This window comes from Lytechinus pictus, chromosome 2 (genome assembly GCF_037042905.1).
Source record: "Lytechinus pictus isolate F3 Inbred chromosome 2, Lp3.0, whole genome shotgun sequence".
In the NCBI taxonomy this organism is placed as follows: Eukaryota; Metazoa; Echinodermata; class Echinoidea; order Temnopleuroida; family Toxopneustidae; genus Lytechinus; species Lytechinus pictus.
In genome coordinates, this window is record NC_087246.1 from 52,426,762 (window position 1) to 52,451,412 (window position 24,651).

The 24,651-nt window shown below is 36.2% G+C and overlaps 1 protein-coding gene across 1 annotated transcript in view; it reads right to left on the reverse strand.

Annotated features, from left to right (window-relative positions):
• Positions 1-875: 875 nt before the first annotated feature.
• The window catches only part of LOC129254003 (ankyrin repeat domain-containing protein 12-like), a 34,064-nt gene continuing 10,288 nt past the window's right edge, over positions 876-24,651 (reverse strand). The window contains exons 3-12 of the mRNA XM_054892447.2: positions 21,972-22,071; positions 13,054-13,218; positions 12,385-12,582; positions 11,268-11,410; positions 10,579-10,834; positions 8,004-10,180; positions 7,431-7,529; positions 6,944-7,084; positions 6,393-6,488; positions 876-5,917 (exon numbers count right to left, since the gene is read on the reverse strand). Coding sequence (XP_054748422.2) covers positions 5,738-5,917; positions 6,393-6,488; positions 6,944-7,084; positions 7,431-7,529; positions 8,004-10,180; positions 10,579-10,834; positions 11,268-11,410; positions 12,385-12,582; positions 13,054-13,218; positions 21,972-22,071 — 3,555 coding nt within the window. The 3' untranslated portion in view covers positions 876-5,737. The remainder of the gene's footprint in view (positions 5,918-6,392; positions 6,489-6,943; positions 7,085-7,430; positions 7,530-8,003; positions 10,181-10,578; positions 10,835-11,267; positions 11,411-12,384; positions 12,583-13,053; positions 13,219-21,971; positions 22,072-24,651) is intronic.

The following is a 24,651-nucleotide window of genomic DNA, read 5'->3' on the forward strand; positions in this document are numbered from 1 at the left end:
ATTAGTTTAAGTGAGTATATAAATAGTAGTTTAGTTTCTATAAAGAATACAAGACGATATTAAAAATTATACTTATATTAAATTTGCATGTTCTAGAGGATAATGATGTATAATTTGATTATAGTCTGTCATTTACAAAATTCTTATATTACATTTGTTTTATATTTTTCTATATTATGAAAGTCAAATATTTTATGCTTCAGAGCTCTAAAGAAGGGAGAGTTTCACCCAAGATGACCTTAATATAGAGAGTTATTCCATGGTTTAATTTCTGGGGGTATAAAACTTAATATTTTTATGAATAAAAGGAAAAATAAATAAATAAATAAGGAAAATTGAAGTTAATATTGTGACATCTGATAGCTAGTTAAAATGGTTATTTTTATGCATAAATAATTGCTTCCATAGTTTCATTAAAGACCAAACATTTTTTTATTAATTTACCTTAGTTCCATTTGATTTTATTTGAATTTTCACCGTTTCATTCAACTGTACACTATCATTGATCAATCTCACTCATTTGTTGTTCTTGGCTTGGCCATTATAAGATTTGTATTTTCAATTTCCACTCTTTTCAGTATATCTCTCATTTGTTCTTGATTTGGCCATTTTAAGATTTTTATTTTCAATTTCCACTCTTTTCTCCTGCCCAGACCTCCTTCTATCCTTCCCTCTATTCTCTCTCTCTCTCCCACCTCTCTCTTTCCCCCTTCTCTTCCACCATCTCTTTGCCCCATCTCTGCCATCCAACTCATCCGTCCCTCCCTCAGACCCTGTCTCGTTTTCTTCTCTCCTTTCTGATCTCGAGGCAATAAAAAAAAACAGCCCAAAACACAGACACACAAATTAACATAAAGTGGAAAGAAAGAATAATATCACTTTTTTCTACATTTTATTCATGAGAAAAATTTCCAACAAGAAACTTGTTATCAACTTTGCTGCCGCCATAGAGTGTCCACTGTAAATCACATTATGTAAGATGAGAATACAGTCGGATTTACAAGTCAACTTGTTATACACATCAAATATAACCACTGATTTTTTTTTAAATTGATTGTTGATAATTGACTACATCTGCACACAAAGGCACAAATGGGTGCAAAGAACTAGTACATATATTGAAATCACAAGGATTAGGATTATGAATAGGGTAAATCCATTTTTGTCTTCATGTATGTAGCCGAGAGAATTCTGAGTTCATATGAACGTATGCATTTATACTAGAGTGGCATAAAACAATCCATTTAATCAACAGATGACAACTGTGTACAATGTGAGCTGAAATTCCAATCGATATGAGATATCATATGATGTTGTAGTTTAATAGCTTGAAATGAATACCCTCCTGTGTTTAGTATTTGATATACTTTGTAACTGTGTAAAATCAAAGAAAATAATAAATCGAATAATCATTGGTTGTTTACTCTGTATATTCAAAACTGATTACCGAAAATCTGCACTTTAAACTAGTGTTAATAATTATCAAATTGAACCTATATGTTATGTTTTATCATGAGGGATGGTATAGTTGCAGGATTGTCAACTATTAATGACAAGTTAATGGTATCTTTGAAATTTATTTTCAGTTACAATCCTGATCTGTCATTTTGACAATTTAAAACTTATCTTTCATGAAGATACTATACATAGATGGGGGTATGTACTACTACTGATCAAAGTTTGTTTAAATAATGGTATCTTTGAAATTTATTTTCAATTACAATCCTAATCTGTGCTGTTACCCCCTCCCTATCTATTATTTTCTTTAATTCTTTAACCTCAAAATCAAGACTCGGAACAAAAAGCAATATCAAACAATACAGACAAAATACTAGTGGAACACGGAGGACAATCATTCACTCATAAACTCCAAAATTTAACATCAAATAGTGTCAAACTCAGTAACAAGGTGAAAACTAACAACAAACTTTCAAATTTTGTTTTTGCAGAAGAGAAAATTCAACATGTTAATGAACGCATACCAAACGGTGATTGCTGATGCAAAACACAGAACATTGATGAACCGGTATTAAATCAAATTTAAAAGCAGTGAACAAATTGTAATTTTGAGTCAGCCAAAAATTACAAGGGTAATCTAATTAACTCAACATTTCGAACATTACTGAACTGATGCCAACTTTTGTTTTAAGAAATTAAATTGTGAATTATCTTATCCAATCCATTCAAACTGTCAACTTGAAAAATTGATCCAAAGTCAAGTGTAAATCAACAACGCTTCAAATTCCAATGCAAATTTTTAATTCGAAATGACTTAATATTTCAAACCTCAAATAATCGGTATTTACAGTCTGAAATGGACATTCTAGCATTTTTATGGCCATCTTGCTACCTGAATTCTGAATGCCTTTGACATTTATGTATGGAAATCTGACGGTGAGACCATCCGGTCTTTAAATTCCATGTAGCATAATAAAACCCTATCATTATGGAACCTTTTGATTTGTAATCAAGATGAAAAAAGAGGGAAATATTTCACCTTTCACTACGTTGAATATATTGTAAGATAACCTTAATAAAACATTCTTACTTGATATTAGGAATGGTTACCATGGCTATAGAACATTAAATGGTGCAGCCTCTAACATGGATGTTCACAAAGTTGACTCGCAATGCAGCTAAATGACTACATTAATCTTACGGAATAGTGAAAGTTATAGACACTGACCACTCTATTAATGTTTAGCATTGTCTATACTGATGTATAACACTGGATTAGGATTTAATACACATTGCATCTGACCTCAAAGGGCTAACTCCATGATAAGATTGAACTTCTGTAGTTTACGCACGAGCTACGATAGTTGGTGCCATACACAAGTCGGCAATATTATAAGAAATGTCAAGCAGAGGATACCTTCACTTAACTGATCACTGAATACACGACAGACAGTACAATATAGAAACACAAGATTTCACATTAGCATAGATGCTCTCCATTCCCTCCTCTCTCCAACAAATCACAGAGAGGACTCTTTGATTGAGCCACAGGCCAATAAGGTATACCCGGACTGCTCATCACACCGGAGAGAATTTTTCATAGTGACGAAAAAAATAAAGATATGTACAGCTTCAGTTCCGTTATGTACAGGAGATAATATATTTACAACGCTGGCTTTGTACTGACAGAATGACGGCTGACCTCACTCTCCGAAGTACAAACCAAAATCAATAAACTTCAAAATGGAAACGTTTAGCCATGGCTGCGTCAAAGAGGCTACTTTTGATGCATCCATGTGCTAATGGCCCCAATCCCTCCGAGTCTTCACTTCTTAACACGTACTTACAATGTGCCACCACGGCCTCAGAACCCGTTCAAAACTGCAAGGAGCTCTAGAACCCGAAGCAGTGCTCTCAGAGTCGACCACACAGAGAAAAGTAAAAGCCAAAACTTGTACATTGATTAGAATTAAAAATTAAGACCAGATAATTACTGCGTATCTGACAGGTCCTATGCGGAACTTCTGTCTTCATGTGTGCATAATACAAATTTGAATTGCATAAAGCAGTTTTTATCCAAGCTGGGGTGGATCTTTTGGTAGTTTCATAATCAAACATTTTAGACACAGCCAGCATATATGTTGTAACCGACGTAGCATTACCACTCAAGAGAGACAAACAGGTTTTGTCCATGTGTGGTCGGAGGAACTATTGTTCATTTACTCGTAGACCAACGATACAGTTACCTATTAAACTCTGATCTCTGTTGGTCCTCGACTCCCATAATACTAATACAACATTCTATCACTTTTCTTATAGAATCTTATCACACTTGTGAATATTTTCACACTATTAGTAAAAACTGATGCAGATATTGCATTAAAGGGCATGTTGTATGGCGATAAACAAATGAATATGAATCTCAAAACAATGCCCCCAAAATATACAAGAGTTGTATCACTACAAACATACCTTATTTTTTTTAAATCTAAAGTCAGCTGCTTGATATTCTTAACCATATTCATGAATAAAAATGCACTAATGGGACTAAGCAGAAAATATTACACTTAAAAGACATGTATGATGCATTATATAGGGAGGGAATGGGAGACAGATATAGCCTCTCATTCATCAACTGACAACAATAAATTTAGATATGAGAATGTTTGTAAACATCCAACACAATGGTGCTTCACAAAACTGTCATAAGTCTATCTTCTTGGAAAACCTAAAGAAAAGCATGTTTTAGAGTCTTGACCTTACAAGGAAGATGGATTACAATTTGATGAAAAGCAATGGAAATCCCTGTAAAATACTTATACTTGGGTATCAGCTATTTATTCTGTACCATCCAATTAGATTGATCACAAAACATTACATTTCGTTGACAGATTCTGCACTTTCGGTCCAGGATTAGGAGATAATCATTTTACCAGATGAGGAAAAAAAAAAAAAACATAACAAGTATACACTGATTGGTCATATAAATTCATTCCACTCAATTTGACTGACATCAATAGATAGGTGGGGACGTTGTGATTAAGACTGTCGTCTTTCAATCTGAGGGACTTGGGTTCAATTCCCAGCCATGGTGTGTTTTCCTTCAGCAAGAAACTTTCCCACATTGTGCTGCACTCATCCCAGGTGAGTGAAATGGGTACTGGCAGGAAGTAATTCCTCAAAAAGCTGTGAGCACCGGGATCGGTAAACTAGCTTAGCCAGGGTAATATAGGAGCACCATGAGCACCTCACAAGGTGGATATATGTGCGTTACAAATCCTATATTATTATTATATGATATAGGTATTAAATTCTCCATGAAAGATAACACTTCACCATCGTTTACATTTACACGCAATTCGATGGCATGTAAAGAGCTCATGACAGGTTTGTGAAACTGGTCTAAAAATGTCAACCTCAAAATATTTGGCTTTTACATTACCTACAGTCAGTGATTAAGTACAACAGGACCATGCAACATAAAACTATACAATCAATATTTACAATTGATTACAATATCTGTACATGGACTGCCATAGACTAATGGATATAATTCCATGTACAGTTGATTGTATCTTTTGATGTTACAGGGCCCCGGTACTTCAAAAGGGAACAAGTCCCTCAGGCTCAAACTAGCCTAAAGGTAGAGAAATAAAATAGTTGTCATGATGGAAGAGGCCAAACAATTTGCTCAAACAGGGGGGCGTTTCATGAAAGGACTTGTCGGACGTTTTATCCGACAAGTCCCATTTTATCCGACAGTTACCATAGGAACAGTGCCTCTCAGCCAATCAAATTCATGGAAAGATGTCAGATCTGACAACTTGTTGGATGAAAATACTGATGAAACGCTCCCCAGAACAATTTAGAATGATGGGACTCTGACAGCGCCAGGTTCAAATGATGTCAATCCGGTTATTTTGCTGCATGAAGTCCTGTAACAAGCCTTAGTTTTGGTGGATACGATGCAACCACACGATCTTCGAATCAATGTATGCTCGTTACGATGACCCATGAGATGTTAGGTTTATAATGAAATGTCTACATTGGTATACTGTGTTGTCAAGCTGGAAAGAAGAAAGGATGGCTGTAGACCTCAACGGTGAACCATCCTCTCTTTACAAGAGGTTGGTGGCATTGTTGGGCCCACTCGTGGATCCTATATTGAGAAAAGTAATTCTAGTGATGCGATACGCTAAAGCCTGCTTGGGACCTGCTGCCCTGGATACCTCAAACATGCCCATAGACCGTTCATGGTTTGGGTGAAGCGATTGGGACGTCACGCAGGCAACAGGTCAAAGTCTCTGTTGACTTCCACGATGGGTACATGGCTTGAGTGGACCTGAGGAGGGCTCTTGGAATCCCATTGCTTGAGTTCTTGAAGCTTGAGTTCCCATTCTAGTTTCTGAATGGCGTAGAGTGAAGCTGCCTCATGCTGATGACGCTGTAAGAGCTCCTCCTATTTGGGAGACAAATGGAAAACAAAATTGTGAACAAAAGTTACTCAGTGCTAACACAAAAAAAAATTAGCCAGATGTATTCCCTAAAAATTGTTGATTACAAACCAAATACCTATACACATAAGGAAATTCACAAATGGTAAATATTATAACTATTATGAACTATTTAACTATAAAACATCCCAATTATTTACTATAAAGAATAAATCACTATTGAAATTATATATTTATTATATATAAAAGAACTAACAAGCAAGGAAGATATTCCCAGTTACAAAGAAAATATTATTCTCCAATAATGGTGTAATATCGTCCTTATGATCATTAAAGTACCCTGAAAGGGCCAGACATTTTTTATTTGTATATCAAAACTAATAGCACCACAAAATAAAGAGCTGTGACCAGAAAATTGCTGTACTAATTCTCATTATGCAGAGTCTTCACTGTACTGAAATAAAATAATATGGTATTTACCTTGAGTTTTTCATATTTTTCATCCACGTCTTGTAACCAAGAGATAAACTGACGTCCATTGAACCTCTGCCTGATATTGCCCTTCTCCTCCAGAGGCTAAAAGAAATTGAAAAGTAAAAAAAAAGTGAAAATATGTAAATGATAATAAATAGCTACTCCCTTGTTTCTTCCCCTTCTACATTGAAATGTCAGTATAAAATTATCATTCAGTAAATGCAGTTTGGATATCCTCTGACCTCATCAAATTTTCCACACCATATCATATTTCTGCTTTCATTTGGCCATCTGAAGATTTTCGAACAAATTCAACTAAAATTCAAAACACAACTTCACAAGTTTACTGGATCCTTTCAGAAGTTGTAACGATCCCACACCTAATAACGAGGCATTTTGTCATGAAGATTGTCGGTAATGACAAGTCACCACTCAAAAACAAAGTCCTTTGGGTTTGATAGACACTACCAGTCAACTTGTTCGTGCTGAAAACTCTCATGAGCTACCATACTGAGGGAAACAATTTATGAAGGTGAATGAAAGTGAGCGAGTCTTACCAGAGGATCAGGCATGTTGTATATCTCCATGTCCTTCAGAACTGTGCACACACTGAATGGGATGGTCTGGTTGACAAGCGCCCTCGCAGCTCGTCCATGGACTCTCACAATGTCCTGCTCTGCAGCCAACATCAGCTTCTCCTGATGACAGGGAAGGAATAAAAGTATAATTCAATGTACAGGTTTTAAGTTACAATAATTCCTCAATGCATTACATTGTAAATGCTTTATCTTGTAAATTCTGTTAAGGTGAAAATGAAAAATAATAAATAAAATCAATCAATCATTATAATGGAGGCTATCAAGACTTTCAAAGATATGTGATTTAAAACTGGTTTAAAATTCTTTTTCAAAAATTGTAAACAGCGGATTTTCAAAGGATTCAAGCATAACATAGGGCACAATTTCTTTTAGATTTTATTTTTTCATATACTCAGGATGAGAATAATTAATATTTAATGAATATTTTAGAGGATTTAAGACTTACCCTTTCTATGTAATGTCTAAGACGAAGTTCATGTCGAATCTTCTCCTGCTCAGAGAACTGACTCAACAGTCCATTTGTCAGGTTAACTGGTGCAGACATCTGAAAAGTGGAAAAAGAAGAAATTATGACACCATACTCTCTACGTGTTTGAAAGAATCTATTCGCTGAAATGTGGAATACTTCCTTAAAATAATCATCTGTTATCAACCAAATTCCTAACCAACAGAGACTAAATTTTGATACATCATATATGACACAAACTCTTCTGATTTATATCAATAAGAAAACTGGATGTGTCATTCATTCACCAAGGCACTGGAAATGTACTTAATCGACAAATCAATGCTGGCAGACTATGACTGAGAGATATCAATTAAAAATGAGTCATGTATTAAACATTGAACAATGTACTGTAAGATGTCAATTAAACAGAAAAAAAAATTAGGCTGTCCAAGTGATCTCAAATTTGCACTTTCTTCAAATATTCATGATCGCTATCTTCATGTAATTAAATGTTCTCTACTGCAAATTTCATGATTAGATAATGTACACACAATCACAAGACCAACTCACCCTTGGAATGACTTGACCGATCTTGTTATCCGGGTCAGACTGCAGGAGGTAGTTCTTCCTGTACATGAGGTATTCTTTGTATCCATTAGGTGGTTTCGGTTGCACAGATGCCATCAGGGTCTTCTGCCTTTCTGCCACCTGCTGTCGGATGTTGAGGAATGCCTCGATGGAGTTGGTCTTCTCCTGGGGTGCTGCAGGAACATTATTGGCCTCTTCCATCTGTTGGTTCTGCCGGTGACGGGCCAACTTGCGTTTCCTTGGATGGGATTCCATGTTTGCCTCTGTGTTGTTGTTGGTTGAATTTGCATTGGTGTTTGATGTAGAAGCTGCTGCTGCTGCTTCCACCTGGTTGCGCCGGCTCCGTGTCATTGGCTGGGAAAAGGTTGGCTTGTCCTTTTCTTCCTTCTTTTCCTCATTGCCATTACTGTCACTGCTAGTGGTCAATGCCGAGTTCGATCTCAAAGTCCTTGTTACTTTTGCGGGTTGTTTTTCCTCAGTTGAGGTGGTAGAGGATGTTGAGCTATCACTGTTCTTTTCACTCTTCTCAACTTTATCTGTGGATTTTTCATTACCCTTTGGGGAGCTCGATCTCCCTGAACCATTGACTGATGAGGTTACATCAGGGCTTCCTCTAGCCGGAGAGCGCCTGCGCTCTGCTTCCTTGTTCACGGGACTCTTACGAGCATTGCCATTTTCCCCATTTGACCCACTAGTCCTTTCATTCACATTGCCCGATGATTTGGTATCATTCTTATGATTTCCATTATTTGAACCTGAGGCACTTGTGGACGACACAGATGAAGTACTAGATGATGTATTATCTTTGGATTTATGAGACGCATCACTGCTAATCCTTAGTAATAATGATTTGATTTCTCCTGCATTATCACCAGATGATGGAGGTGAAACAATGTAGTATTCCCTAGCCACAGCTGAGAATTGTGATTTCCTGTCTGGGGATTTCCTTGATGATTGTTCTTGTGCCTCCTCAGTAATTTGCGGTGATGAAACTTTCTCATGAGTTTTATTAGAGTCTTCTTTGACCTGATCTGAAGCAGACTGGGTGGATGTTGTAGCCTCCTCTGAAGTATCCATTTTTTCTTCTTTCCTTGAACTGTGGCTATGATGCCGGTGATGCCTTTTATGGCTCTTTTGCGAACGGTCACGATGTTTTTTCGTCTTCTCCTTCCCATGGTGCTTGGTTTCATGTGACGAGTCTGATTCGCTCCTCTCTCTTGAATCGGGAATGCTTTGTGAGGGAGATTCCCTCCTAGATTCTGTCCTTTGATCACTATCAGGTTCTGAACGCTCACTCTCATGCCCTGAGGACTGTTTACCTGGACTATGAATCCCTGAAGTTTGCACACAATTTGACGACACAGACTCCTGTTGCACAGACAATGAATCACACACGGTCGGTGACTCTGAATGTTTTGAAGATACTGTATGTGCACTTTGTACAGGTGAGGATCTCGTGGGAGAAAACTTATTTCTACTTGAAACAGGCTCTGGTCTTGTAATGGTAGTTTCCATAGTTCTCACTTCATTCTCATTTGCATTAAAATCATAAGGGGACACCACTGCTGCGCTATCAGTACCCGACTGCCCATCTGTCTGAGGACTTGGAGCGCTGCATGATACCCTAGAGTTTTCACTCCTGAGTGAAGACACAACTTTCCCTGATGGTCCATTCTCATTGATTTTGCTCTTAAAGTTCCACGAGGGTATGCCACCATTGACTGTAGTACTATCAGCTTTACTTCCGTCTTTGTTATCCCCTGCCATATTGGAATCATCCGATATGTACAGATTCGTCTCACTAACACAACTATCTGAGTCCTCTTTCACCTCTGTCAACGTCACTCTTGTGACAGGTAAAGAGTCTATAGTTCTCTCTATGGGAGCCACAGAGGTGGTTATGGACGGACTTGGTTGTCTTCGTTCCTCCTCGACACATTCCAACTTGGAGGCTGTAGATGTTAAATGCGGATCAAAGAGATCACTCTCCGACGTGGTGGTCGACGACACAGAATTGGGTGCGGCGATGTCCCGCACTTTGGGTATTGTTCTTGTTATTTCCATCACATTGGCACCCTTGCCAGATTTGTCAGGTGATGCCCAATGAATGGTGATCTTTTGCTCACTGCTCCCGCTGTCCTGGGTGAATTCATATGGATCTGTAGCAGAGTAAAATAGGAAAAACATGCCAATAAATGAATACCTAATTAGTGAACACATATGAAAACATGAAACAATAGTATCATCAACTGATTTCTTCAGTACATCATTAAGAACAAAAAAGTCACCTCTTTAATGGTTTCTTTTAATACAGATTGCGATTAACTGTACTCTTCAGTAGTAATGAACCTTCAAACATAATTTAATAGACGTCATTCTTTTGTCAGCTGCTGTACTTAGCCTAACGGATAAGCAAATTCCTAGATAAAACAAAAGTGAAAACAACTATATAAATAGTATATGTTTGGGAGGGAGGCTTATTTACAAGTTCTGTAAATTTTTCTCAGAAGGTTGCAAGAGATAACATAATTCTTTAGGTTACTACAATGGACCTCACCTTCAGGTAGTTCTGCACCAGTCTTCACCACCTTGTTGTTGAGATTGCCATGAACATTGATGGGATGGGGCGAGGCCATACTCTCTGGAGATGACGGTGATCTTATGACCTGATCCGAGCTGTCGCTACTTGAGGCTATGATCTCTAACCTCATGAGGGAGTGGATCTCCGTAGAGCAGGCAATGTCAAGAGGGCGTTTCCCTCTCTTGTTCACCTGGAGCGGGTTTGCACCATGCTTCAGGAGAAGTTTAACAACCTTGAAAAGAACAGCAAAGAGAAGTAACATGGTGTTCAGTGCATTTTGAAAGCTCATTAAACAAGTTATAATCGATATGAGAACATCAGAGTCCTTTGCATCATGTTCACTTGCCAGTAAAAATCAACTACTAGTACGAGTATCTTGTAGTATCTATATTTACAAAAATTATGTTTTTGTTTTTTTGTACTCAATTTTTACTTCCTCATTATCCGGATAAAGAGCAATGCTTCTTCATTACGTTAGAATGTCATAGGTATCGTAAATTTCTCATGATCTTGTATCACATTCCAAATATCCACCTTACTTTATCAATGCAAGGCAAACTTTATTTTGGCAAATCAGACTGCAGGCCTCAGCAAATAACAGGAGTTTGTTAGTTTCCAATGACAAAAAGCTACAAGACAAAGAGTCCTGGGCATGGTATCCTTACCTTGACATGACCATTAACAGCTGCATCGTGAAGAGGGGTATCATCCTCAAGTCCCATGGTGTTGACCGAAGCACCTGCTTTGATGAGTACCTTGGCCACATCATAGTAACCGTGATTGCACGCTTCATGGAGTGGAGTCCAACCTACAGGATAGAGTGAACACAGTACTGTCAATCTGTAAAGGTGTTGTGGCCAGGCGGATAAGTCTCCAGACTTTGAACAACAAGGTCTGGGGTTTGAATCCCACCGCAGCACTCGCGTCCTTTGGCAAGGCGTTTATCTACATTAGCCACTCTCCACCCAGGTGTAGCACATGGGTACCTGGTAGGATGAAATTTCTTGAATGCTCAAGCATCCGATCAGGATAGCCGTGCTACAGCCGGGGTAATAGTATGCAGCCCTTAAAAACATTTGTATTAAGCGCTATATAAATGTTGCATATTATTATTATCTTGCATCATACATCAAAAGTGAAACCTGGGCCGTGTTACAGAGTCTCAATACATTCTAAACAAACTGAAATTGCAATTGATCTGAATTTGCGTAGTTTGGAAATTAGAGATTTTAACTGTACTTTTTCTTTGAATCTTATCATCAATCTATGTTAGGTGAGGGCCCTTTTTCTGTAAGAACAAAAGGCAATTTTAAGAGGAATAGAGCCACTATCTACAAGGTATTTCCTTGATCACTATCATGAGATCATAATATTTCTAGGTAATGAAAATGAGGCTGTCCATCAATTCATTTACCTCAATATCCTCAATAAGCACCTGCTGACCAGCAAAGTCCTAGGTATTGACTTCAGTTTCTGGTGCCTGGTGAAAAGCCTTGATAGATTATAAAGAGCTTCTTTAACAACAAAAATCAGGTTTTTGTTCCCTATTTTCTTGTCATCTCAAATTCATATGATGAATGTTTTACTGTTATCAATATCATTATTATCATCATTATAACTGGTGCCTGTTCCATAAAACAAAAACTTTTTTTTCTTTTGCCAGTGTTTCAATGTGTTATTGTCAGTGGCATAATTTTGTTTATTTGCCAGAGTTTTTTTTCTTTCTTATAGCTAAAGTTTTATGCAACAGGCCCCTGGAAATGACAATGAATTCTTATTTACCGGCAAAGTCTTGGACGTTGACTTCAGCTCCTTGTTTGATGAGATTATGGGCCATCTGAGCATCACCCTTGATGGCAGCCATATGAAGAGCAGTCTCACCTCTCTCATTACGCTTATTCACCTTGTTCTTCACCCCACCTGAGCTGTTTGGTGTGGCTGGGTTATGACCAGTCTTTGACTGAGGTGTTTGCACTGATACTGAAGAAGGAAATGGAAAAAAAAAAGGTAAAATAAGGTAAACCTTCGTAAAAACAAAATCCTTTTCTCTCTTGTTCAATCAATATCTGTCTTTAATACTTTATTCTAACATTTATGGAAAGATAATCTCTTCTGAAGAGCATTTTATCAATATCACAGTATTTTAACAATTCAGGAAATTACCCGCATATAAAAATTGCATATTGTAGTAATTGATCAATTTCTGATGGTGGCTCTGGTTAAAGAAACATACAGACCATGGAATACACATACACACAAAAAAAAAAAACCATCGTCAGTCCGCCACTTCGTGTCATATGCTTCTTTTACAAATTGTAAACATCTATGAAACATAGTCCCTTCACCAATCAGATTGCAAGATTTCAGTAGCCTATAACAAACTTTTAAATCGTAATTTGTGAGAACCAAGGCACCGAGATATAGAAGAAAAAAAAAATCCAACCAACCAACCTGGATTGCTGTTTTCATTTTCATTGGCTGTCATCTGCATCAGGAGAGCAAGCTGCTGCCGTTCTGAAAGAGGGATGGTTCTACCGGGTGTACCTAGGAGGGTGGGACTACCAGGTTGGGAACCAGGCTTCTTACGCTTAGGAGCAGGCTTACTCGCCTTCTTGTCTGAAAGATACAAGACGAAAAAGATGGGGTTAATATCACTGGGTGAGGTTCAACATTAAAGTTTGAGTTGAGTGCCATTGCAAAACTATGACAAGTAAGTAAGAATTGTTGGGGGAGGGAGGGATACTTCTGCATTGTTATTAGTTGAAAGCATGATATTGAAATAATCAGGGCCTATTTCATAAAAAAGTTGATACGATAGGCTTGATAGCAACTCTTGCTGGAATGTCAACTACTATGATAACAGTAAATATTCTGCTTTCTGAATGGCTTCTCCAATGAAATTAGACATTTTATCAAGAGTTGCCATCATAGCGACTTTTTCATGAAATGGGGCCCACATGTCAACCCGATGTTAATCAAGGTTGGAAATCAAAAAAGGTGGAAAAACTGAGTGATAGGTGTTCAAATGCTCAGATACAAAAATAAGAAACGTTTTTATCACTGTCTCCTATTCAAGCCATCCACAAACAATTGCACACATCCAGATGGTGCTTGATCAAGTGAGCTTATAATAGCTAGTCTAGCTCCCTCTCTTGACAACAAACATATATTTTGGGAAATATGTGAAGGGAACATTCAGTATTCCCCCAAAATACTGTCACATCCATCAAAGTAATCAATACATACATTGTGGCATACAATAAATACAATTCTTTTTTCATAGATGTAAAATATACATAAACCAGCTCAAATGTAGGCTACTGCACATAAATTCAAATGTATCCTGCCAGCTGTAGGCTTATTAACTTCGAACTTCAAATACTGTAAGCCTGTGTACATATTTTCTACATGCTATAAACACAAATTCATTTTCCTGTTTTCTCTAAAATATTGGTCACAACCATGTTCTGCTTTAAATCGAATTCATGTACATGTACAAAGCATCATGTAAGACAATAACAAATGAATAAGTTCAAATCTGTACAATTTATCGCCAGTTTATATTCCTTTATATGAATGTATGTGTGGAAGCCAACAATTTTTTTTTCTCCAAGAACCAGTAATACTGTATATGGAGGTTACTTATAATTTTATAACGATCTCGGCAGCAATAAGTGCACAGGATATAAGATTGTTGAGGCACCATTAACGACGACAACAACAATGCAGATTATTACACATTTTTACAGAACAGAGTCGAAAGTATTGGAATCAATATTGCTTCCAAATTATTTTTCCAAATGGTAAAAACTGACAACATTCAATTTCAACCTGTCTACAGTATGAACGATTGAAACAGCATTATGTTGGCCTGTACATTGATTTAATAGATAATTAGTTTTTCAGTTTCCTATCCAAAATCATAACTTCTTTGCACGAGACATATGACACTGACACATGATATCATACCCTTTGGAGGGCATGTTACTTCAGTTGGATTAGTACAGGATTTTTAAACTTTATTTTTAACCCAGCCAAGTACAGGATAAAAATACATGTCCATTGTAGGTCATGTATTATAATAAGCTACGTCATGTCACATGTATGTGGCTTCATTTGTCAGATCAATGCAAATGAAATATATTACATGTATATACACAAGTTTGATAACCTCAAATATATATATACATTAAAAACATATCCCCACAGCATACATTACTGGAAATCAAATTTAACATATACTGGCCTACTCTGCATTAGATGTTGTGAGCCTACTGAATTAATAATCATATCAAGCACGTTAAAATAAGATCTTTTGTAATCAACATATGCCTTTCAAATCCAACCATCTAACAATGAAATAATTAAAATTAGAAATATCCTTTGCAAGAACTAGAAATTTTGGCTCAGAGGGGTGGTGTTTCATGAGAGTTGTCCGCACCGACTAACAGGTCAGTTCTGACAGTTTCAGTGAAATCCTTGGTTTCACTACTTAAAAAGTCTTCTAAAGTACATTGTATGAGACTTTAGAATCATTATATTTCAACTAAAATTCCTCAGATACTATTCATTTAAAAAGTTAACAAATCACTCTCTAAGTTGTTGATTCTGTTCTCAGCAACAAGCATTCCTCAAAAATGATAGAAAATGCTAGGAATAGAATGCATTCAAGACAGCCATGCATGTGATCAAATTGATTGCATAATTAAATTTACAATGCAACCTGGGAATGTAACATGATGCACAAATATACACGTAATGTAGTTACAGCATGATTTTATTACATATTGTCAAACACATGTATGTTGATTTATACAAAATATTGTCAAACTCAAATCAACATCGACTAACAAAGTGTAAACAATATCTTATGTCACCATATATTTTAATAAATCTAACGTTGTCTTGTTCAAAACAATGCCTGTCCACACAAACAATTCAAGGAGCATGAAGCATACACGTAAGTGCCAGAAGGGTGTTTTGCAATCCCTACTACCTATTATAATACTTGTATAGTTCTGAGCAGATAACAGTCAATGTGACTACGTGCAAATCATATTGTAAGGGGTCAGCAGGGGTAAAAACAGGAAATAAATTCACCTGTTTTAAAAGCCTAAATTTCCTCTGCCTTCAGCAAGAATATGAGTCACTTTCACCCTTAACACATAAAATAGGCAGAGCTCTATCATGAATGAACATGAAGGCAGTCTTCCACATTCCTAATGATGATATACGCCATTTCAACAATAAAAAAAAATCCAAGTATATTTGAATTAGAATAATGACATTTATTTGAAATTTTTAAAAATTTACAACTTTCCTAGAAAATTGCATTTGATCAAAATTTGTATATGGAAGCTGCTTGCATACTGTAGTACATACATGTATGATGAAAAACAAGACTTTGAAAATTCATTTTTCTGCTCAATAAGCTTACATGTACTTGATGGGTCATACATGTAAGTCACTGCCGAAGTCTGAGGTGCCCCGATCGGGGTCACAAGCTCTTGCATAGTCAAGAAATCAAAAGTGATTTTTCAAGGTGAGTCTGCATGATAGTTTCATCATTTGACTTACAAAAGCAGTAAAAAAAAACAGCAGACAATGTTCTTGGGCCAAGGATTTCAAGTTGAAAAGAAAAAATAATAAAAAATTTTAATCTGAAAAAAATAATCATTGTAATAAAAACAAATAGGAATTCCGATTTAAGTCGGGAGAATATCATGCCTACATGTATGTTATTGTGGAGCCGTTGCATTGAAGCGACATAAAATAAAAAAAGGGGGAGGCTTCAGAATCAAGACACGATCCCCTAACATAAACTTAGAACAAAAAATGAAATCACACACTTTTCTACAATTAACTGCAAACGAATTGGAACTATGACTTCTACAGACTGGCTTGTGCTCAAATGTTGCATGACATATTGCGAATCTCAAATTTTCAGATGGCAAACAACATAGTATACATGTAAAGCTTACGGTATTCTATTTCTATCTTAAATCAATATGACAGGAAATGAGTTATGCCTCAGTCTACAAAATAGAAATGAACCATACAGTACCAGATGCTATAAAGAGACTCAAAAGTTACATGTTTGTGCACAAATTTAGATGAAATAAGGTAAAGAATAATAACTCAAGGGGCCTTATCGCATGAAAAAATAAATTTGTTCATTGCCTTTGATTACAATGCCTCGACGTAAAGTCTTACATCGCATTTCTATTAAAGTTTACTCATTATTGAGTTGGATTATTCTGATTTGTTTTTCACATACAAGACCCAAGGCATTTAATTAAATGAGGATTCCATTTCCAATAGAATGTACCCACCCCCCCCCCCCCTCCGAACTAATAAATGGCAGGATTGATATCCCAAACATATTGCAGGCCTAGGCCTATATTTTAATTTTCATTTATTTATTTATGCTTAAGGTCATCTTTAATTTGGACACAGGTTGCCTTTATTCGAATATTGGGCATTTTCCCTTGAATGAACAAAAGGTCCATTTTAATGTCTAGCTTTGTTTTGGATGAGTTTCTATAAAATTTGAATATCTTGGAATTCTTTAACATGGACTACGGTAGACAAGGAGGCTTTGGCCATTTCGATTACAACTATAGAAAAATACACTTTTCATCAAGACTATATTTCACTCAGTAGTCCATATCCCATTGCACAATTGAAGTAGCCTTCAACACAGAATTTTATGCAGGGTTTCAAACAGGCAGCAGAACTCCCTATCCTCAGAAAAATTGTTTTGAAAGCGAATTGCGAAAATATTTCATCAACTGGAGATATTTATAAATGTGATGGTACCCACTTCTTTACAGGATTAGTCATACCATGGACCTACTACAAAATGATCACAACTGTTATATCGTCCAGTATTGCATAATTCTCTCTTTCTCAATAGGCCTGTATATAAATCTTCATGCATGATGTACTCAATACATGTAAATGTCACAATGGCCTACTGCAGGTGGTTTCAAACCGCCTTGATCACAAGAATCCCTGTTAAATTACAAGAACTTTTTCAGGCTAAAAAATACCTGTCAATTATTCCCATATTCACACCGCCCCCGATACATAACATACATGTAACCTTCGGGATAAGGTCCTGAAATTAGACATACGCACTATGGTCTGATAAGCAAGCAAGGCGCAAGATTCAAAATCAGTAGCTCAGCAGCCACCCAAAAGCCTTCGCCTAACTACACACTGGGCTAAAAGTTCCAGTAATTGCTTTCACGCTGCCAAAATATACTACAACCTTGGAAAATTCCCAGCAAAAGTTCTCGTAATTTTGACAAGTACCTCCTGTTTAGCGGGTATTTTCTTTCGGGGAGATAATGCGTAATTTGCTTTCCTGGTATTTTCTGATCGTGATAGATCAGGGCACATTTCCCGATCAGAAAACACCTGGAACTGACAAACTTTTAGGCGGTCTGAAACCACCTAATGACTATGTATTTTGTCAACAGGAGTGAGATACATGTAGATCAATAGAACAAGTAATTAGTACCAGTCATCAGCAAATTTGCCTATTAGTTATAACAGACCCTGTTACCCCTAAAAGGTCGCCCTTAAAATGAAAGAAATAGACCCCCCCAAAAAAATAAAAGATAGCCCCTAAAAAATAAAAATTATTACTTACCCTGTTAGAAATATATTTCTAACAGGGTACATGTACTTACACCTTGCTGCCCCCCATATTTTTCCCAATCAACTTCTAAAATGTATTTGATCGAGGATGAACCAAAATTAAATTATTTTCATCAAATGTCATAACATGTACAAACAGCCTAGTTTAGGCCTATAGCCATAACAGGTCTAGATGTAATTAAAGGTCAAGTCCACCCCAGAAAAGTGTTGATTTGAAGAAAAATCAAACTAGCAAAATGCTGAAGATTTCATCAAAATCGGATATAAAATAAGTTATCACATTTTAAAGTTTCGCTCATTTTTCACAAATGAGAGAGTCGATGATGTCCCTCATCACACTGACTATTTGTTTTGTTTTTATTGTTTGAATTATACAATATTTCATTTTTTGCAGATTTGACAATAAGGACCAACTTGACTGAACCATAGGGTATTAAACAATGCAAATTCCACATGTTCTGGGAGGAATTAATCGTTGTTTCACTTGACAATGAGGAGAAAATTAGAATATTCCATATTTCATATAATAAAATGCAAAAGAAATAGTAAGCGGATGACATCATCAGTCTCCTCATTTACAAATCGATCAGGATGTGCATACTGTTTTGTGAAATTAAGCGAAACTTTAAAATGTGATAACTTTCTTATTTTACATCCGATTTTGATGACATTTTCAGTGTTATACTTGATAGATTTTTCTCTTTTTATTAAAAACAACCTTTTCTTGGGACGGACTTGTCATTTAATGAACAATTTGTGTATTTTCTTTAATACTCAACTTTATTCAATCCTCACTTGTTCGACAATGCAGAATATCTAGCACAACATTGCAGGCTAGGAGGCTGGCCTTTAATAAAATACACCATCACCATAATGTTTATTCCCTTTAAAAGGGTGCATAGCAAATATATCCACGCACTTTAACCTTCCTGTGCATTATGGGTAGCCAATATCCTGTGTAGCCAGGCATTAATATCCTGTCAACAACTAGCCAGGGAATTCAGCGGAGAAATATTACAGCCAAAAAGGTCATTTCTCTGATCACATTTTAGATTCAGCAGCTCTTACATTAAAAACTGAATAATCATATATATGGCATGGTGATGCATCATATGGTGTTCAGATACTTTAAGGCTATACACATGTAGGCCTATTCTTACTATTACACATTCCTTGAATTTGCCAGTTACACGTATCTCCCTTTATCAAAACATGATCAAACATATAAATATATAAAATTATAATATTAAGTACAGGTGGGTGTTTCATAAAGCTGCTGGTAACTTAAGAGCGGCTATAAGAATGACTGGTGAACCTTTCTTGTGAGCTAAATAATCACCAATGAACATTTAATGGTGAATATCATTTACCAAAAGAAAGGATCACCAGTCGTTCTTAAAGTCGCTCTTAACTTACGAACAGCTTTATGAAACGGCCCCCAGGTGTATGTAACAAACTTACATGTAATACTCTATCACTCAGAATCAACAATATAATAACATACGACTTTATCAAATTCAGCTCCTTTAATTCAGTGAGATACTAAGCTTACTGGTATTAATTAGTTTCACCATACAATTCCCTGGTCTCTCTATGACTGATTTTTTTTGGTCATGTATTAAAAAAAGATGACTGAAAGCAAGGCTCCACATTAACTTTTTTTGGTGGTGGACGTTCGGGCCACCAAAACCTTCAAATAATTTTTTTTGGTGGCCCGATATTAAAGTTTGGTGGCCCGAAAAATATAAAGAAAAACATTAAAAATGAATAAATGGGTATAAATGGTTTAACCACTGTCAAAAAAAATGAAAGAAAATAAGAAAACGGCAAAAAAAAGTGTGAGAAAATTCCTTCCCTAAATTTGCCAAAATGTTGGAAAAATTCACATTTCATATTAATGAAATGCCTTCCCAAAGTATTTACTTTCTCAAGAGTTGTTTAAGAAGTCATTTATAAACAAGAAAGAAAGTAACTCTGTTTATTTTTGGCTAGAAAAGACCGGAAAAGACACAGCTTCGAAAGAAACCAAGTAACAACATACATACAAATGCACATGTGGGACTGTAATGTACTCGCCTATGTGTTTTTATGTGTAGGGCCTACCGGTATTATTTTCATTTGGAAATCGGTCTTTTTGAGTCAAAAGAGAGGTCATGATTCCTCTTTTTAATGCTTGCAAATAATCAGGATACACCAGATATTAGCAAAAAGGTCTGTAGAAGGGCATTTTTTTGGTGTAAAATGTGACTTTGACTTGGATTTTCACAGTTCTGTGGAAGATTTCTTAGCAGCAACATTTCGTATTGCAGCTCCCTGAGTCTGAATAGGCTGCTAACGCACAGCTGCTTCAAGCATGCAAAGCTCACGCCAGCCGGCCGGCTGGATAAAAGCTACTTAATGCTATATAGCGGTAGGCCAACTTTGTGTGTAGATCAACAAAAAGGGCGCATGATGAACTGGCTTGCAATTTGAACTGTAGAAAGTTGATAAATGCGTGCAAAATGGGGAGAAAAATTGCGCTATTCTGAAAATAATTGGTTGCCCGATTCGGGCCACCAAAACTTAATATTTTTTCAATAATGGTTGCCCGAGGTGAATTTCTGGTGGCCCCGGGCCACCGCTAATGTCGAGCCTTGCTGAAAGTCATGTAAAGAATGAAGGCTAGAAAGAAAATACAGGGAGTATGCCCAGGTAAAATATCTTGAGAGTTTGGATCATAAAAATCAGTTTGACTTCATGAAATTTGACTTACAGAAGTAAAGAATCTTTTCAGTCTGGTCTCAAAAATTGCTTTGACTTTACTCTCTGATGTTAATGGAAATATGCAGACTGAGCGGTATGTGCATACATGTAGATATGTGCCTAATTTCAATTCGGTTTTATTAGATATAAAACAATACAATGCTGTAGTCCAAAGACTAATTGTGCAATGTTTACAATTTAAACCAACAACAAATTTATTATATTTTCAAAAATAATATATTTGTTGTTTATGGGTATTTTATCGAGCCTTAGAGTAGACTACTGTACATGTAGACTAAAAATGTTGATACTTATCCCAAGTCCATCTTTGTTTCAATACCATCCCTCTTTTTATACAATAGGCTACATGCATGTTAATTCCTTCACAATATTTCTGATTGTAAATGACTCATTGTTTACATACATCAAGCTGAGACAAGTATGACATCATTGCAGTACACAACATGAGCGAACCATGCCATTCTAACGTTTTTAGCGAACACTTTTGGTGACTACACATTGCACTCCACGCATAATCTCCATGAGCATAATTACAGAGGACACTAATTAACATCTCATGAGTCACATAAAAGTACATGATCACATGTTCAACCCATTAGAAAATTGTCTATGCTTGACTACATGCAAGTACTGTCCTGTATACAAGTTGCACAACTTCTATTTTGGGTGTTTTGTATATAAACTTTATGAAGATAAATGTAGGCCTACATGTACATTTTAGCTGTTACTCAATACATTATTCAATTTTACTGTAATCCATCTAAAAGGCCTACCATACTATTCTTGTGTACATATTAGTAGGCCAACAAGTCATGGGTATTGTAAATTCATAATGAAATCCATCACTCAATAGAGGCTCTGAAAATTAGAGAGAACAAAATGATTCTTTCTCTTGAAGTACAAAATAAAACCAAAGAATAATATATATTTTTTTGTCTTACCTTCCTCTCCATTGACACTAGTGTTGAAGAGTCTTCTTTTGAGAGACGTCTTGCTCTCAGGTTTGGCTGACTGCGGCATTTTTAATGGCGGTTGTTTTTCCTATGATACAAAATGAATAGAACATCACATTACAACTTGCTTTGTGAATTTTGAGGGGAAATCTCTCTTTATAATCACTATATTTATGTGCCACTTTCCACAAAGCAGTCTTGGTATTACCACTGAAACTGAACACAGAAGCTACATGTACATGTATGGTCTGGTACTATTTATTAGATGAAGGAAATAAAAAAGTGCTTTACAACCTTGCTATATGAACATATAGTGATGATTAAAAAAAATTACTGTAGAAAATATGACCAAGTTAGCCTCCCCCCCAAAAAAAACACCTTAGACAGGCGTATCTTCGCCTGCATTGCGAAATTCAATAAAGCAGTAGTGTTGATTTTGTGAGTTGCGTGAATGCAATATCAAACATTTTGTCTTTACTTTTGCTTTTGAGCTTCGACTACAAAATTTTGTGAAATATTCATACATGTGGGGGCAAAAAGGATAAACAAGTTCTTGGCAACAAGTATCTATAGTACAAAATAAGAAAATGAATGGATAGATCTGATTAAACTTTAAAAAGTATTTTACTTTAGGAGGAAACATCAACATTTACCTACTTTGACCTGAGATGACCTTAGCTGAGTTTGTAATACATGTACTGTATGTTCATAATATTTGTGATATCAAGTATTCATCTCACATCAGAATTTAAAGGGGGGTCCAACCCAAATAAAAAAGTGTTTTTAGACTAAAAACAAATACCTGACAAGTAGACAGGTTAACATTTGTATATTGGACAAATAACAAGTTCTGAATTTTTTAAAATGGTAAAAAGTGGTAATTACTAGACCCAATACCCATGGTCAGGGAGACCAAATCTCACCCGCATTGGTAATGACCAAGTGATACATGTAAGTCAAAGACTATTCTTCCATTTGATAATGATTAAAGAATTAATGACGGTAATACCCGATGTTTATAAATATGGGCTTTGAATTTTCCAGTTTCATATGAAACAAACAAAATTTTAGTAGTATTGTCCCCAACCCTCATGAAAGACATACAACAACAAGCAAAGGGTGGTAAATGCTTAATGTACATGTAGGTCATATTTAATGCTCCTCTTCCATAACTTCCTAGTTATTCTACAACTCCAGCAAATGGTAAATTTATTACATGGTTACAAGGGAAATGGTGACAGGAAACTTGCTGGTTGAGGCTTTTCCTTTGTGTGAATAACAAATAACAGATGGTTTTGTTTTCATTTTAAAGGGTGAATTTTGAACAAAGAAACAAATTAGATGCGTACAACAGGTCTGATCGCAGCCCCAAATTCTTTGATAGGATACCCATATTTCTACAAAAAATTCATTTCCAATTTGCCACCCTGTTCTACCCCCGCACCATAATAATGATGTCTCCGATAGACCTACATGTAGGCAATATGGGGAACTCGACTCTCAAAATTTGCTGGAAATTCAGAGTTATACGCCTATGGGTCAGTGAAACTGAAAGTTGAAATAACTTTGTTTGAAGTTTATAAACATAATGGATACATGAAGCACTGAGGAAAAGATGCAATAATTAAAACCGAAATTGGATACTTTGTAACTGCATGTAGTACACATGACATCGCTACCACCGCTCATCTCGTGCACAATATTCTTTTCAACTGATGAAGGCATAACATAGAACTGCAACTATTTTTTTTGTTCAGGGTGAATGTATAATTTACATTAAAAAATTGGAAAGAATAAAGTTCTGATTTTTAATTCTCGCTACCCCAAATAGCGATTTCGCCGAGATCCGGGAAAATCCCTGTAACGTGCATTGCATTATGGGATAGCTTTTTCGGTATTACAACTTCCTGTTCGGAAGTCCAACGCACTGTTTTGCCATTTAGATCAACAGTGCCGTCATGCACAACAACACAACGTAGCTTTCGCTCGGAAAGTTCGTGATCACAACCCTCTCTTTCACTAACAGTTTTACAGCCTTTTCTGCTAAAGTCACTAATTCTGCCTGACGCTTTCCATTGCACGGTATTCATCTGTCAGTTAAGATTTTTTTTAAGTTCCGAAACTGATTTTTATCCATTTTGTGGTCGACGAAAAATTGAACGAAATGAATGCTGAATATATTTAGTGTCTAGTTGAATACGATCGTGATGTCAGGCCGGTCGCTAAATGCAAAATTTTAAGATATTCATTATTTGTTTGATTTTTTTATAACCAAATAAAAACATGAATAAAAATTATTCTCACGTGAAATATATTTTTTATTTTTATTTATAATTCAAATGGAATCAAAATTGACCAAATGTAATAAAAAGTATTATACTCTGTACATATTACGTTGATTGGCATCGATTTCAGCGTGGTGGAAAACTTAGTATCGCGAACCTCGCGCGAGCATGACTCTAAACCGGAAGTGGTGATGACGACCCGACGGAGTGAAAATTATCTCGTCTCGCGCATTATGAGATTTTTGTTCCTATTTGGGGTAGCGAGAATTGGTATTTCACTTCTTCTTTTTTTTTAAATAATAATCTTAACACAGGTCAAGTCCACCCAAGAAAAATGTTCATCCGAATCAATAGAGAAAGATCAAACCAGCATAACATCTGCA